Source organism: Papilio xuthus, unplaced genomic scaffold (assembly GCF_000836235.2).
Source record: "Papilio xuthus unplaced genomic scaffold, Pxut_1.1 DF828780.1, whole genome shotgun sequence".
In the NCBI taxonomy this organism is placed as follows: domain Eukaryota; kingdom Metazoa; phylum Arthropoda; class Insecta; order Lepidoptera; family Papilionidae; genus Papilio; species Papilio xuthus.
In genome coordinates, this window is record NW_013529869.1 from 694,142 (window position 1) to 710,634 (window position 16,493).

At 38.4% G+C, this 16,493-nt stretch overlaps 1 protein-coding gene across 6 annotated transcripts in view; it reads left to right on the plus strand.

The window, feature by feature from the left end:
* Window positions 1-16,493, plus strand: part of LOC106128232 (fibrillin-like protein dumpy) — a 93,860-nt gene that overhangs the window by 11,987 nt on the left and 65,380 nt on the right. For 4 of the 6 annotated variants that reach the window (XM_013326523.1, XM_013326525.1, XM_013326526.1 and 1 more), the window contains exons 2-24: window positions 733-794; window positions 1,000-1,201; window positions 1,529-1,633; window positions 1,973-2,089; window positions 2,455-2,586; window positions 2,736-2,851; window positions 2,929-3,178; window positions 3,649-3,914; window positions 3,987-4,719; window positions 4,797-5,969; window positions 6,051-6,260; window positions 6,394-6,687; window positions 6,818-9,805; window positions 9,887-10,552; window positions 10,635-11,345; window positions 11,449-11,640; window positions 11,801-11,983; window positions 12,067-12,198; window positions 12,305-13,025; window positions 13,143-13,318; window positions 13,453-14,364; window positions 14,492-14,629; window positions 15,221-15,997. In XM_013326523.1, the coding sequence (XP_013181977.1) occupies window positions 738-794; window positions 1,000-1,201; window positions 1,529-1,633; window positions 1,973-2,089; window positions 2,455-2,586; window positions 2,736-2,851; window positions 2,929-3,178; window positions 3,649-3,914; window positions 3,987-4,719; window positions 4,797-5,969; window positions 6,051-6,260; window positions 6,394-6,687; window positions 6,818-9,805; window positions 9,887-10,552; window positions 10,635-11,345; window positions 11,449-11,640; window positions 11,801-11,983; window positions 12,067-12,198; window positions 12,305-13,025; window positions 13,143-13,318; window positions 13,453-14,364; window positions 14,492-14,629; window positions 15,221-15,997 (11,251 nt within the window). In that variant the 5' untranslated portion in view covers window positions 733-737. The remainder of the gene's footprint in view (window positions 1-732; window positions 795-999; window positions 1,202-1,528; window positions 1,634-1,972; window positions 2,090-2,454; window positions 2,587-2,735; window positions 2,852-2,928; window positions 3,179-3,648; window positions 3,915-3,986; window positions 4,720-4,796; window positions 5,970-6,050; window positions 6,261-6,393; window positions 6,688-6,817; window positions 9,806-9,886; window positions 10,553-10,634; window positions 11,346-11,448; window positions 11,641-11,800; window positions 11,984-12,066; window positions 12,199-12,304; window positions 13,026-13,142; window positions 13,319-13,452; window positions 14,365-14,491; window positions 14,630-15,220; window positions 15,998-16,493) is intronic. The other 2 variants (XM_013326524.1, XM_013326529.1) reach the window with 2 other exon arrangements.

The following is a 16,493-nucleotide window of genomic DNA, read 5'->3' on the forward strand; positions in this document are numbered from 1 at the left end:
AATATCCTTGTTAACCTGAACGATTGGAGATTTTGGTGACACACAAATTTAACATATGGTCATCATACATATATATATTATATTAGAATCGCTCTGCTTGGTTAATTTCGTAGAATAGCTATTACCGAGGTTAGATAAAGTTTCGCACGCCCAATTATTAGATTGGTCACCGACTTTTTGCGACTCTTTACTTTCAAGAGCATTGCGAATTCCGATCTCCGCTTTTTATGATTTAAAAAATATAAAGGAGTGCTGAGCTTCATAAATCACAATTTTTTATATCGATTAATTATTTTTTTGAATGAATTACTTGTTGAAGACACAGAATATATGATCTACTTCAATTTCTTAATGAATGATGGTTGTATACAAAGAAGTATTAAAATAAGTTCAGTTACAACTGTACTTTTTCTCTATCAGTAGTAGTTATTTGTAATATATTAAAGACGGGAAAAATAATACAGAACCTACAATTGTAATATTTATTGTTTCTGTTTTACCTTTTATTCATAAACTAGCTGTAGCCCGTGGCTCCATCGGCACGGAATAAAAAAAATTGATTAGTAGCCAATGTGTACTTCTATAATATGCCAAAATTCTATAAGATACATGCTGCCGTTCTGGGGATACCTTCTAACAAACATACATCCAAACATTACGAATGTGAATGTTTATTTTTATAATATTAGTTACATTTACTTGTAGCCTAATTCTAAGTATTCTTTGTTACAGAAACAATGCATATAACCAACTTGCCACTCGTGGTTTGGACGCTCACAGTCTTAATGACACATGTAAGTACAACTTAAGTTTAAGCATAATTAAAACATACGTAACTAATAATTTTAATTCTAGCTGTACAGTTTTTCAGATTCTCTTATGGAATTTAATTGTGTTTATTATTCGCTGTGTTTTTATTTTCTTTTTTTGTATTGGAATTCTGAGAGATAAAAATGCTGTACACATGTTACTATTGGTACATTTCGGTCCATTTCACAGGTAGCGACGCAAAGCCAGTATGGAATAGGTTTAGGCATAAAACGAGAAGTATTTTTCTTAAATTTAGAAGACGGCTACTTTGGTTGTCAAGTAAACGAATCAACACAAATATTACAATTATATGAATTATCGAAATTATGCGATGGAGTACCGGATTGCTACAAGGCGTCCGACGAACTGAGATCAGAGCTCAAATGCACAGGTAAGACAACTCAATATGCTTAATACGAAACATAGACAAATAATTCAAATCAAGTAAATTAAAAGAAGAAGCAACCAGCTCTTAATAAAAGACACTCGCAGTATTAATTATATCATTAATTTAAGTAACTAGCAAATAGAACTTTTCCTATTGAAGGAAAATTGTGTGATTAACGCAATAACCAATAAAAAATACAAAACAAAAACACTCAATTAATTAAGGGTGTCTGAGTTATTGAGTTATCTTTGATTTGTCAAAAACAAGGATGACATGTTTCTTAGAGATTTTGGTCTCAGAAATCCATGGTAAGATTATTAAATGTTTTAGATGACTGTACCAAAGAAGATGGCGCACGTTGCATAAACGGTGCGTGTCTAAACGGTGTGTGCCATTGCAATGATGGTTTCGGCGGCTGCAACTGTCAGGAACCAGGTGAGGAAAATTACTACTGATATATATTAAATTATCATATACGTTACATTCAAATCTAACTACGCATAATATCCGTCGATTTTCAGTTGTCTTTATAATACCTTTTTGTACATTTCAAAACGTAACTGTAATTTATTGTGATAAATGTAGGTAGTTTAGTATCACCTACCGTCACTTAACTCTAAATAAATCAGTCTCAAACCAATCATCGTTTCATTCATACGTGTACACTAATTAAGTAGTTTCTTTCCTTTGTGTTAATATAGCGCAATTAGATGCCATCTCATATAATATTTCTTGGAACAGAAGTTCTGTTTGTTAAAAATATTTTTTTTGCAGATGTAAACGAATGCAAGGACAGACCATGTGATGTGTTTGCGCACTGTACCAACACCGTGGGTAGCTTTCAATGTTCATGCTTCCCGGGATACGAAGGCGATGGTTTCACTTGTAGAGGTATTTATCATTTTCTGATATACATAGGGTCAAAGTTTAGATTAACACATTTAACATAAAACCTAATCGAATAAATAGGTACCAAATGTATGGTATAGTAATAATAGCATAATTTTAAGAAGACATCAGTGGGTACAAAATAAAAAAATTGAAATAAATTTGTTTAAAATAAATTAACATTTGGTTTTATCCAAACCAATTTTGTAGAATAATTTATATTATATATATACGATTTAATACAGTACGTATTTATGGATTTTTATTTATTTAATTTAGGTGAAATTGTTAAGTAATTACAATGCATTTAAAATGAAATAGGTATACACATATGTTCAGTTTTATTACCTCATCCTTTTTTATTTTAGATATAAACGAATGTGAAGATCCAGCGATATCGTCGAGATGTGTCAAGAATGCAGAATGTTGTAACTTACCAGCTCACTTTATCTGCAAGTGTAACCGAGGCTTTGAAGGGGACGGGGAAGAAGAATGTCGAGGTAATTTGCTGTTAACACATTATGATATCCCTTATCTCCCTTATTTGTTATGGTTTATTATATAATATAATTACATATATTAATAATTAATAATTACATATAAACATAGTTTAGATTGTATATATAAAATATTGTTATTTTTAATTCAGATATCGACGAGTGCCGACGACCCGGAGCCTGTGGAAGCAACACTGTTTGTCAAAACTACCCCGGCAACTACACATGCGCCTGTCAATCTGGTTATACCGGAAATCCATTCGACGGCGTAAGTTAACTTCTTCAATGGTTTCGCTTAACCGCTTTATTAAACCGCTATAACGGTTTTTATTGTTTCCATTGTAGTGCGTGGACATTGACGAATGCGAAAACAAGGAGGCATGTGGTACCGGCGCTGCCTGCCGCAACATTGCCGGCGGCTACGAGTGCAGCTGTCCGCAAGGCTTCGAAGGCGATCCTCGCGTCGGCTGCCACGACCTCGACGAATGCGCTCGCGCAGAGTGTGGTCGCAACGCTCTATGTGAAAACTTACCCGGCTCGCATCGCTGTCTATGTCCACCAGGTTTCCAAGGCAATCCCGAAGTCGAGTGTATCGGTGAGCTTAAACAATTTTATTACACGTCATGTGTGCTTTTATTTAACTATGGTTTAATGCTTAAAAACTTCTAATGACGGCCTATAACAAATTACGCCGACACTACCGCACTCAATCGAGCGGTAGCTTCACGCTTCTACTAACTTAAAGAAACACATTAAAACATTTTTCGACTATGTCATTAAAAAGTTTCAGGTTAAGGACGCATACCCCTCGGCACCGTGGGATATTCGGTCGGCTGGTCGGTGTCATTTGTGAATTTAGTTTTACAGCAGCGCCAATGCAGCGTCTAGCTGTAATTTTCAATATATTTTAGTCTCGTTTTACGGTTACTTCTCTTCTCTTCTTTAAAAAATTCTCTGTGCCTGTCTCTTCCTCTTCGTAGTGGCTGTTGGAGTACATATAACGTACGTATGTGTTTTATTCGAGAAGGCGGCGGATAATTAGACGTGAGTTGTTTGTTACACCAGACGTGGATGAATGTAGGAGTAGAGAAAATATGTGCGGCAAGCACGCCGTGTGTACGAACACGGTTGGCAGCTACGTTTGCACATGTGAGCCGCAGTACACCGGCGACGCGCGCTCCCCCGACGGCTGCACAGATGTTGATGAGTGTTCTGTCCTCGAACATCCTTGTGGCTCACAGGCTCTTTGTGAAAACGCTTCTCCCGGATATAACTGTGTATGTCCACAAGGATATAGAGCCAAACCGGATGCCAAAATAGCTTGCGAGCAGGTATGCATTTTTTAATACCTTAATGTAAGTATTAAAATGAAACTTTTAAATGATAATTATTATATTTGGCAGGTCGATGTAAACATACTATGTAAATCAAACTTTGACTGCACAAATAATGCTGAATGTATTGACAATCAATGTTTTTGTAAAGAAGGATTCAACGCCAAAGGAGCTGTCTGCATCGATGTTGATGAATGCTCAAACGTTACAATTTGTGGAGAAAATGGTTTATGTGTCAATACCCTCGGTGGATATAAATGCGAATGTGTCAATGGATTTGTTGGTTCGCCACCGAGAATACCTTGTCGAGCGCCGTGTGAAGATGTTGAATGTGGCGATCACTCGTATTGTAAACCGAATGGTATAGAAGCTTATTGCGTATGTGAAGAAGGTTGGACATTTATTCCTACAGACGTTTCAGCCGGTTGTGTGGATGTCGACGAATGTGATGCGTCCGTGGGACCGGTGGGACGCTGTGGACCTAACGCACGTTGTACAAATACATTAGGAAGTTATTCTTGTCAATGTCCTGATGGATTTTCTGGTGATGCTTTTAAAGAATGTTTCGATGTTGACGAGTGTCAGGCGGATGACGCTTGTGGAGCAAACGCTGAGTGCATAAATAAACTGGGTTCCTACGATTGCGAATGTCCTGAGGGTACTGTTCCTGACCCAGATCCACGCGTGCGATGTTCGGAAATTCTGACATGTAAAGGAGACAACGATTGTCCTGGAAATTCTATTTGCGATTCAAATGCTAGATGCGTATGTCCTGAACCTAACGTCGGTAATGATTGTCGTCGTAAGTATTTAATGTTATTCTTTAATGGAGTTCATAAATTTTAATTACTTCCTCTTTTAAAATAAGTTTTTTTACAGATCCATGTGAAAGTTTGCAATGTGGTAGTAACTCTGAATGTTTATTAAATGACCAGATAGCGCAATGCACATGCCGCACTGGATTCAAAGGAGATCCCACCTCTCACCTAGGGTGTCAAGATATTAACGAATGCGATGCAAACCCTTGTGCGTTTGGGGCTGTGTGTAAAAATCTTCCTGGGCATTTTCAATGTGAATGCCCTGGTAGATTTGTTGGTGATCCTTATGTCGATGGATGTGTTTCGAGTAAACAGCCGATTGAATGCAGTGACATTAACCCGTGCCCCCAGGGCGAAACGTGTATTACTCACGATGGTGAAAACGTTTGTATATGTTCGCAAGGTTTCACACGCAACAAAGAATCTGGGTTATGTGAAGATGTCAACGAATGTACTTTATACGGTCACTCGCCATGTGGTTTTAACGCTATTTGCAAAAATTTACCGGGTAGCTATGAGTGCAAGTGCCCTATGGAGTATAGTGGTAACCCCTATACTCTTTGTGAACTATGCGATGACGTCAGTTGTAGATGTCACCCACCATATAAAGTTGTCGATAACAACTGCGTATTGTCTGACTGTGCAAAAGGAAACACATGTGGTAAAGGAGCAGAATGCATAATTATTTCCGAGACTGTAAGCTACTGTGCATGTCCTTCTGGTTTCTCACAAACTAGTGAAGGTGCCTGTGAAGATATAAACGAATGTTTATCAGGCCAACCGGTCTGTGGTTTTGGTGCTGAATGTATTAACACTGAAGGCTCATATAAATGCAAATGTCCACCAGGTTATGGCCAAGACCCCATTTCTGGTCATTGTACTATAAACCAAAAGAGATGTATAAGCGATTCCGACTGTTTCTCAAATGAAAAATGTATACAACCTGGGCAGTGCATTTGTCCACCACCTTTTTACTTAGACATTGAGGATGGGCAAAAATGTAAAAGTCCTTGTGAACGATTCATTTGTGGCATTAACGCAAAATGTACTCCTAGCGATCCTCCAAGATGTATGTGTATGACAGGATATGAAGGAGACCCCTACACTGGCTGTACGAATAGAAACGAATGCCACAGCTCTCCTTGCGGATACGGTGCCATTTGTCATGATCAAAAAGGCGGATATCAGTGTGTATGTCCTCCCAACATGGTTGGGGATCCTTACAAATCAGGATGTACGTATTTAAGTATATTTTCTTGCAATTGGTAATCAATATAGATGACAACTTATGTTACTGATTTACTCTATATTTTAGGTTCCTTTGGCATAGGTCCATCACAAAAACAATTATGTAGTTCCGATAATGAATGTCCTAATAACCTTGCTTGTTTAAACCGTACGTGTCTGTCTCCATGCCTAAGCGTCACTTGCGGCGCCAATGCTTTCTGCGAAGTAGATGATCACGCAGCCTGGTGCAGATGTAATCCAGGCTACACTAAACCTGAGGGTGGGAAATGCATATCTGGTAAGAAAAACACTTTAAAATCAATATGTGTATATAATTTAATTTTTTACTTTATTTTATTCATTTTTATTTTTATTATTTTATTTATGTTATTTTTATTTATAATTTATATTTTACTTTGGTATTGTTTTAGGTTGCGATAATTATTCTTGTGGAACAGCAGCTCAATGTATAATTTCGAAAAATGGTCCCACATGCGTGTGTCCAGAAGGAATGGTTGGGAATCCCTTCCCGGGGGGTGGTTGCAGAAGAGACGTATGCGGCCCTGGAATACCTTGTGAAGGCCCATTCACGTGCCTCGCAGGAAGATGTCGACAGCGCTGCGAAAATGTTGTTTGTGGCGTTGGAGCGTCTTGCGACGAAGAGAGCGGCAGATGTGTTTGTAATGCATTCTTTGTAGGAAATCCCGATTTACTTTGTATGCCTCGTAAGTATTTTTAAAGTTATTAAATTATTCAAACTTTCGTGAGACATTTTTATATATCAGTTTATTTTTAAAGTTGTTTATCAAAATATTTTAATTTAACTGAAGGTATAATGTAACAAACTTTTTCCAGCTGTTGCTCCTCCCGCTTGTGAACCTGGTTGTAGTGAAAACGCTCATTGCGTTTATGGACCGATCAATTTATGTAAATGTGATAAAGGATACACTGGGAACCCTTACTCCAAATGTTTACCGAGGAGACAAATAACTTGCGCAAAAACTTCGTGTGGACAGAACGCCGTTTGTCAGCAAACTAAATCACATATCGAGTGTCTATGCCCTCCTGGTTATATCGGAAACCCAAATCTACAATGCATTGATATCGATGAATGCCAATCAAAACCGTGCGGTGAAAATGCTATTTGCATAAACACTCCTGGTAGTTTCAGTTGCATATGCAAAAGCCATCATTTCGGCAATCCATACGAACTGTGTACACAAGTTGCAATTTCTAAATGTGTTGATGGTAATGGTTGCTCTTGTTCCCAAAATAATACTTGCCCGGATGGCTATTATTGTGAAAAATCTATATGCGTCGACAAATGTCGCAAAACAGTATGCAGTCAGAATGCTATTTGCGAAGAAGGTCAATGCGTTTGTCTTCCAGGATACATTGGAAATCCGAACGATTTACAACAGGGCTGCACTTTTGACAGTAAGTGTGTAACTGACGGAGATTGCAAAGATACTGAAATATGCTTTCAAATAAGCAGAAATATACGTAAATGTGTCGACTCATGCAGTAAATTACAATGTGGACCCAATTCCCTATGTGTTAGTGCGAATCACCAGGCCCATTGCATTTGTACAGAAGGCTATGTTGGGAAGCCTAATGATATTAAATCTGGTTGTCATTTGCAACAAAAGCCAAAAGAAGTTGAATGTAGCATAAATAGTGACTGCAATGAGCCACAAGTTTGCGTGCCGGTTGGTGGAATGATGAAATGTCTAGATCTTTGCACCACTGTCGCTTGCAGCGCCGATGAAATCTGTAATGTACTGAATAATACCGCACGTTGTGATTGTAAAGAAGGATATTTGTGGAATCCCATCAGTTCCAATTGTGAACAACCATCGACACCAAGTTGTAGAAATGATAATGATTGTGATGAAAATAAGTCCTGTGAAAAAGACGTGCTCGGTGTTAATAAATGTGTAGATAATTGCTCAATATTTACATGTCCACAAAATTCGAAATGTGTTACTAAAAATCACAAAACGCAATGCCAATGTTTGGACGGCTATATAGGAAATCCGAATGATCGCGACGGATGTGTAGCGTTAGATAAAAACCAATGTACAGACGATGTGCAATGCAGAGAGAGTGAAATATGCAAAAATATCGGAAACGTAAAGAAATGTGTGTCGGCTTGTCAACAATTAGTTTGTGGACCAAATGCGATTTGCATTACTAATAATCACGTAGCCAAGTGCCAATGTCCCTCAGGACCCTTTACGGGTAATGCTGACGACCTAGAGAAGGGATGCCAATCTGTTCCTTGTATTTACAACGCTGATTGCTTATCACATGAATTGTGCAATCGTTTGACATACACTTGTGATGGTGCATGCCGAAATGACTCATGTGGCGACAACGCAGTTTGTATAGCCGAAGGTCATAAAATTATTTGTATATGCCCTAATGGATATAAACCGGATCCTATTCCAGAGGTGAACTGTAGAAAAATAGAGTTATGTAATCCTAACCCTTGCCATCCTACAGCCGTATGTGAACCGCGACTTTCATCGTATACCTGTAAATGTCCAGTTGGATTTATCGGTGATCCAAAGAAAACAGGTTGTAAAAAACAAAACCAATGCATAAACGGAGATCAGGATTGTCCCCCTGAAGCGACTTGCGTAAACAACCGGTGCGTTAATCTATGCGATGGCGCATGTGGTGTAAATTCTTTATGCAAAATTATCAATAGAAAACCTATTTGTACTTGTGCCAATGGGTACGAAAAATCTAAAAATGATAATTCGTGCAAGAAAAAAATATTATCATGCCACAGTGAAAATGATTGTGAAGGAGATACATGCGTCAATGGACAATGTTTCGCAGCCTGTAAAAATTCTAGTCACTGCGATCCAGGTAATGCGTGCATTAAAAACTTGTGCATAACACAATGTAACACACATACTCAGTGCGCGATTGGACAAGCCTGTGTCGGAGGGCAATGCCTAATAGGATGTAGAAGCAACGATGATTGCATTGAAGATGAGGCGTGCCTAAACAACAAATGTGTAAACCCTTGCCTTGTTGCGAGATCTTGTGGACCAAATGCTATTTGCTCTAGAGAAAATCATGCCGTTAAATGTGAATGCCCTCCTGGATTTGAAGGAACACCATTACCACAGCAAGGGTGTGTAAGAAAACCTTCTACTTGTTCTCGGACTTCAAATTGTCCACCGGATCATATGTGTATAGGTAACTTGTGTCAAGTTCCTTGTCAAGATAATACTGGATGTGCTATTGGTGAAAAGTGTAACGATAACATATGCCATAAAATATGCCATTCCAGTAGCAACTGCTTACACGGCGAACATTGTAACTCCGGTATCTGTATTCCCGGTTGCAAAACTGATTCAGACTGTCTTAATAATCAAATTTGCCAAACGAAGGAATGTTCATGTACATCTGGATACAAATTAGTTAATAACGAATGTGGAAATATAGATGAATGTGTCAATAATCCTTGTCACCCATCAGCACAATGTATTGATTCCCAAGGCTCATTTAAGTGTGTATGCCCGACGGGGTCTATCGGTGATCCATATCAGACTGGTTGCATGTTGCCTAATCAATGCAGACGTGATTTACAATGCGAAGATTCTCTTGCATGTATAAAAGGAAAGTGCTCCAACCCCTGTGAGAATAATGCCTGCGGAGTAAATGCTGTTTGTTCAGTAAATAGACATCGTATGACATGCACCTGTGAAAAAGGTTACTTAGGTAATCCGTTTGATAAAAAAATTGGATGTTTCAAAGTTGAATGTGTAGATGACTTTGACTGCCCTACCGATAAAAGATGCAACACGAAAAACAACAAATGTACTGGTATGTAATTTTTTTGTGTTGAAGTATTTTGAGTTATTACATAATGTATCTGTAGTATACTAATTTTTAAATGATTTCCAGATCAATGCGATGAGCCTGCATGTATTGGTGGATCGTGTAAAATAGAAGAACATAAAGATTTGTGTATATGTGCTAAAGGATTTGAGTTGTTAAATGGTGCTTGTACAGATATTAACGAATGCAATAATAATCCATGTCCACTAAACTCGGATTGTAAAAATAATCCAGGTTCATTTACATGCAGTTGTGTAAATGGCACAGTATTAGATGTTAGTAACGGTAACTGTAAAGTACCCGGTGAATGTACATCAGACGATGATTGTGCCGATGCAACTAAATGCGTCAAAGATCATTGTATAGATCCGTGCGATGACTCACCGTGCGGTGATAATGCAATATGTGGTGTTGTTAAACATCAACCAACTTGTGAATGCCCACCTAACAGTCAAGGAGATCCTTATAATAAATGTACTAAGTTTGAGTGTACAAAAGATGCAGATTGTGCTTCTGAAGAAGCCTGTGTTAACAACAAATGTAAAGATTCTTGTAGTATACCACGAGCATGTGGCAGGAATGCAGATTGTTATTCAAGAAATCACATTGGCCATTGTACTTGTTCTTCGGGTTACACAGGAGATCCAGTTCTTGGTTGTGTTCCACTTCAATATTGTGCTGATGATAGTAAATGTTCTTCGGGCACGAAATGTGTTGACAATTTATGCGTTGGTAAGTTTCCATATAAGAGCTAATGATGGTGTTATAAACTCGTTACATCCAAATAATACTTATCTGGTATTTACAATTTCAGGTGTTTGCAAAAATTCAAGAGATTGTTTAGATGGCCAAGTCTGTATTCAAGACACATGTCGAGTAACTTGTGCGACTAATAATACGTGTCCAGAATCACAGTTTTGCCTTAATAGTATCTGCTCAAAAGAAATTCAATGCTTTTCCAATGACAATTGTAATGAAGACGAACAATGTGTTATTAACAATGATGGAATTGCACAGTGCGTCAACGTATGTGAAAATCATCCCTGCGGAAGACATGCTACATGTCTAGGAAAATCCCATGAACCAACATGTTTGTGCCAAAAAGATTTCTTCGGCGATCCTCTTCAAGGATGTAAAAAGAGAGAATGTACTAAAAATTCAGATTGCTCCGATGATAAAGTTTGCCATGAAAATATGTGCAAAATTGCTTGTTTGATACACAATGATTGTGGAGAGAATACTGTTTGTTCATCTGAAAAGCATACACATACATGTTATTGTCAACCTGGATTTACTGGCGATCCTGTGAAAGGTTGCGCAGAAATAAACTGGTGTGCTTCTAATCCATGTGGTAACGGAGCAGAATGTCGGAATACCAGAAATCAAGCACAGTGTGTTTGTTCTACCGGAACAGTTGGAAATGCATATGAAGAAGGATGCCGTAAGGCTCCGGAGTGTAGATTTAACAGAGATTGTCCACCAGTAAGTCGGTGTACCGTTATTGATGGTACACGCAAATGTACAGGTAAGGTTTTTGTTTAATTGAATTAGAAATAATTGTCTTTTGTAAAGACAAAGGAAAAAAGGTAATTTTTTCCCCTTTTTTATAAAATGGTCTTTCATTTCAGATGCATGCGACAGCGTAAAATGTGGCCCTAACGCAGACTGTATCGCTACCAGACATACGGGTCAATGCAAATGTAAAAATGGCTACGTAGGAAATGGCGCAAGCGAAAAGGGTTGCCGTCTTCGCGAAGTTTCATGTAGAAGTAAAACAGATTGCGGCAATGATCAATACTGTCATAAAGGATATTGCAAAGGTAAATAGAATTTCGTTACAATATTCTTCTAAATATTACAAATATTGTTAAATTAAAATGTACTTGTTAAGAGATTGCTGGATTATGTGAATTATGTAGGTGTTGAAAGTCTACCATTACATTAAATTCGTAAGATCTACTACGTAGCTTTATATTTCAGGCCTGTGTTTGCTCGATGAGGAATGTAGATCCAATGAAAAATGTATAAATGGACAATGTTTAAATCCCTGTCAAATGGAGAAAACATGTGGTCTTAATGCAGTTTGCAGAACCGACAATCATATAGTACAATGTAGTTGTCCAAATAGTTTTACCGGAAATCAAGACGTCGAATGTGTTCGAAGTACGTATAGTTTCTTTATTTTAAACCGAAAATTATGTTGGAATTATTCATGAACTGTTGGATATTAAATGATTTTTTTCTAGTCCCAAGATTGTGCGGCGCTGCTGAGGAGTGTGATAATGGATTTATGTGTCACAATTCAATGTGTGTCCCCCGATGTAAAGGGGACGAAGAGTGTGCATTGAATGAAAGATGTTCTAAAGGAGTCTGTCTATGTAAGTAGTTTAAATGTTATTTAATTTAGCAACTGTCCAATTTTGGGACCATTGTTACTTGTGATCACAGTACAGTGAGCTAATATTTTTTTTTGTTTGTTAACAGTGACTTGTCGAGTTGATAACGATTGTTTCCTTGGGCACATATGTTTGGCAAACAATTGTCAATACGGTTGCAGACATGATGAAGATTGTGGTCCTGAAGAAATATGCAAAAATAACTATTGCCAGAATCCTTGTGCACATGATAACAATCCTTGTGGTCCGAATGCTTTATGTTCTGTTGTGGATAGAAAAGCTTCTTGTGCTTGCGTAGATGGATTAATTCCAAACCCGACGCCTAACATTGGTTGCGTCAGAACTCCTTCGGCAACTTGTCGCATGCATAAGGATTGTAGTGCAGGATGGCGATGCGAAGACGATCGTTGTCGACCGGCATGTACAGTTGATGGCTCAGAGTGCTTGCAAGGCGAACGATGTGATTCAGGAGTGTGTAGATACGCTTGCACATCAGATGAGCACTGTACCGATGATGAAATATGTGATGGTCGATTATGTGTATTGGGATGCAGATCTAACTCTCAATGTTCTAGTAACCTCGCCTGTATATCAGGCCAATGCTTAGATCCGTGTACCGAACCTGGTACGTGCGGCGCAAATGCTTTATGTGTAACTAAAGAGCATCAACCAGTTTGCTCATGTCCTCAGACATTATCAGGGGATCCAAAAGCAGTATGCAGAAGATTAAGCTTACCTTGTGATTCTGACAAAAACTGTCCAGACGGTCTCACTTGTTATGGGGACACCTGTCATCCCTCCTGTAGAAGGTAAGAAACTTATATTTTGTTATGATTATGATATATATTACGATTTGATATAAATTAACTAGTTTTACGGTACATGATTCGACTAAGGTATGACTGATAATTATCTTATTTTTGCAGTGACGGTGTTTGCTTATCAAACGAAAAATGCATCAGAGGAATTTGCAGGGTTGTATGCAATAGTGACGATGGATGCAATGATGGACATATATGTGAGAACAGAATATGTAAGCAAGGTTGCCGCGATGAAAGTGCCTGTAATGATGATGAGGCATGTATAGGCGGTCAGTGTAAAAGTAAGTGTTTTTCATATTAAATACAAAATTAGATCTTGTTGAAAATACATGCCTTTGGATAATTTTAATATTTGTTTCTCATATGGACTTCCTCATGTTGTATTCTATTTTCATATTTTGTTTTCTGTTTTCAGATCCTTGTAAGGATAGTAGAAGTTGTGGTATTTGTGCTGAATGCAAAGTTATAAATCATCGTGCACAATGTAGCTGCTCTAGTAATTTTACAGGAAATCCTTTAGTCGAATGCAAAAAGAAAAAAATTCTTTGTGACGGATTATGTCCCTGCGATGATAGTGGATATTGCATTTCGCTTTGTGAAGACAATTCTGATTGCACTTGCAGTGAAAAATGTTTCAAGGGTGGATGTAGATCAGTATGTAATATTAGAAACAGGTGTCCAGAGAGACAAATATGCCTACAGGGTATCTGTGTGCCTGGATGTAATAACGATCGAGATTGCGGTGACGATATGATGTGCTCTTCGAAACAGTGCATATCAGTCTGTCGTGAGAATTCCTGCGGCAAAAACGCACAGTGCATAGCGACGCGACACAGAGCAATTTGTAGTTGTGCCAGCGGATTTTCGGGAGATCCGTCAAAAGAATGCAAATCCTATGAATGTTTAAAGAACGCGGATTGCGGTGCGGATGAACAGTGCACCGCTGAGGGAAAATGCAAGAACGTGTGTTTCGGCAACTGTGGCGTAAATGCTATATGTCGTTCTGTGAATAAAATACCTCAGTGCTCCTGCCCTCCAAATTATGTAGGAAATCCAAAAATAGAATGCTCCAAACCACCAGCAGGAAGCTGCTTACGTAACCCGTGTGGAGTTGATGCCCGTTGCCGCGACCTCGACGATGGCAGCTACGAGTGCACGTGCCCACCAGGCTGTGCTGGTAACCCGCAGCGACAATGCTTCTGCGGAACCATGGCACCGTGCGCCCGAAAGAGTTGCGGCGTTAATGCCGAATGTCGAATAGGTTATAACGGACAACCTCATTGCTATTGTCCTCGTAATTACCCGAATGGAGATCCAAACATAGAATGTGAGTAATGAATTAACAATAGTAAATATTCAATACCAATACTATTATAAAACAACATATTATTAAATATTGTAAGACCTTTATAACTAGAGGATCTTTTTACATGAAACTTTTATTAATTTTTCAGGTATTCAGGAACGCAGTGTAGTTGATTGTAGAACAACGGGATGCGGAATAAATGGCGAATGTCTAAGAGAAGGTGCTGAGTTTGTTTGTCGTTGCATACCCGGCACGGAAGGACAAGCTGACATCGAGTGTCACACCAGTAAGTTAAAAGCCATTGTATCACAGCCCTCCCGTCACTTGTAAAAATGCACGAGAAAAGTTATATTCAATTCAATTCTATCGAAAGTACTTTAGATAAAAACTATTCAGCGATCTTAATACACAATCAAAATGTTATTCCGCTCAAAACCTGAGTGTATTTGTTGTGACTCTTTTGTAAATTTGTTTTGGTGAGGGATTTATGAAAAATTTTAAAGACTTTGAATTACTAGTGTAATTTTATTCTTTTGTATAAAAACTTATTACTCTACTTCATTTAAATAATGAGTACTATATTAGTATGACATTTAAAGATACCTCTAAACCCTTAAATACCTATACTATATACCTAAATGGTAAATAATTGAAATTGATGTTAGTGGAAGCATTCTCACCGTTCGTGCTTGAATACAGTCAGTAACATTTTGTTCGGCTTCATGTACATATCGCTTGTATTATAATATTCCGTTATATATCTCTGATCATAAACTATCAGTTTCAAAAAGCATGCACTGTCTCGTGAGAAAGTTTCCTCTTCGTGGCTGAAGGTACAGCTCTCTCGACTCTGCTTTCTTCTTTCACATCTTCCTAGGTATCGAATGCACGAGTGACAAGGATTGCCCGGTAGACAAAGCGTGTTTGAGCTTACACTGCGTCGACCCCTGCACGATACGAGGCGTGTGCGGTGAGGATGCGCTCTGCGTGTCTGTCATGCATCGAGCCCAATGTTCATGTCCTCAATGCTACGTCGGCCAACCGCGCCTCGCTTGCCGCCTCGACCCCACTTGTAAGCCGACAGCCGACAGCCTAAATACGACTATCACTTGTTCAGAAACCAAGCCATGTCCACAAAAATTGGCATGCGATACAAACACAAACCAATGTCGTAATCCTTGCTTGGAATATCAGGATTGCAGACCAAATCAGAAATGTGAAGTAAGAAATCATCTGCCGGTTTGCGTATGCCGTAATGGTTTCGCGTTAAACGACAAAGGAGAACTTACATGTGCACCTGAACACGCGGAATGTACTAGAGACGAGCAATGTCCATCCAATTCTGTTTGTCGCAATACCAAATGCGTAAATCCATGTTTAGCGTCTCGAGAACCAATGTGTCCTCAAGGGAAACAGTGCGAAGTAGTAGAACATCGAGTTATGTGCGTGTGCGTTGAAGAATGTCATCCATCCGTGTCGATTTGCTTAAGAGACAATGGATGCCCACATAACTTGGCTTGCATAGATTTTCAATGTAAAGATCCATGTAAAGGTGCATGTGGTGATGCTCCATGTTCGGTAGAAGATCATCACCCAGTTTGCAAGTTTTGTCCTAGTGGATTTACTCACGACGAAAAGCATGGCTGCATTAAAGGTAATATTGCCGCTAGCAAAATGTTTCATATTTTATAGAGAATCTATTAGTACTTTTCGTCTTGAATAAGTCTTAATATTTTTCTTCATATTGCAGGAAATATAGATCATTTCTACTTCATGCGGCTCTTTCTATCTGTTTCTTGTGTTTCTAGCATGTTATATTTCTTTTCCACAGTATGAACCTCCTCTATATCAGGTAGATTTTGATGCATGTTATTATTATGTGTGTAAATATTATTCATTTAAAAGTAACTTTCACATTTGGGTGGCGGACGCGCTTGGGCACTTTATTCTAACGCTTTCAAACTCTGGCATGATACGAATTGCAACAAAACTGCCACGAGACAGAGTTTGCAACTATAGAATTTGATGCCTTTTGTGTGTGTGTGTTTTCGTTTTATGTACCTATACATATTTGTATGCTACGTGTGTTTATTTAATATTGTTTGTTCTATATATCTGCCATATATTCGTAGTTTGTATTTTTGTTTATC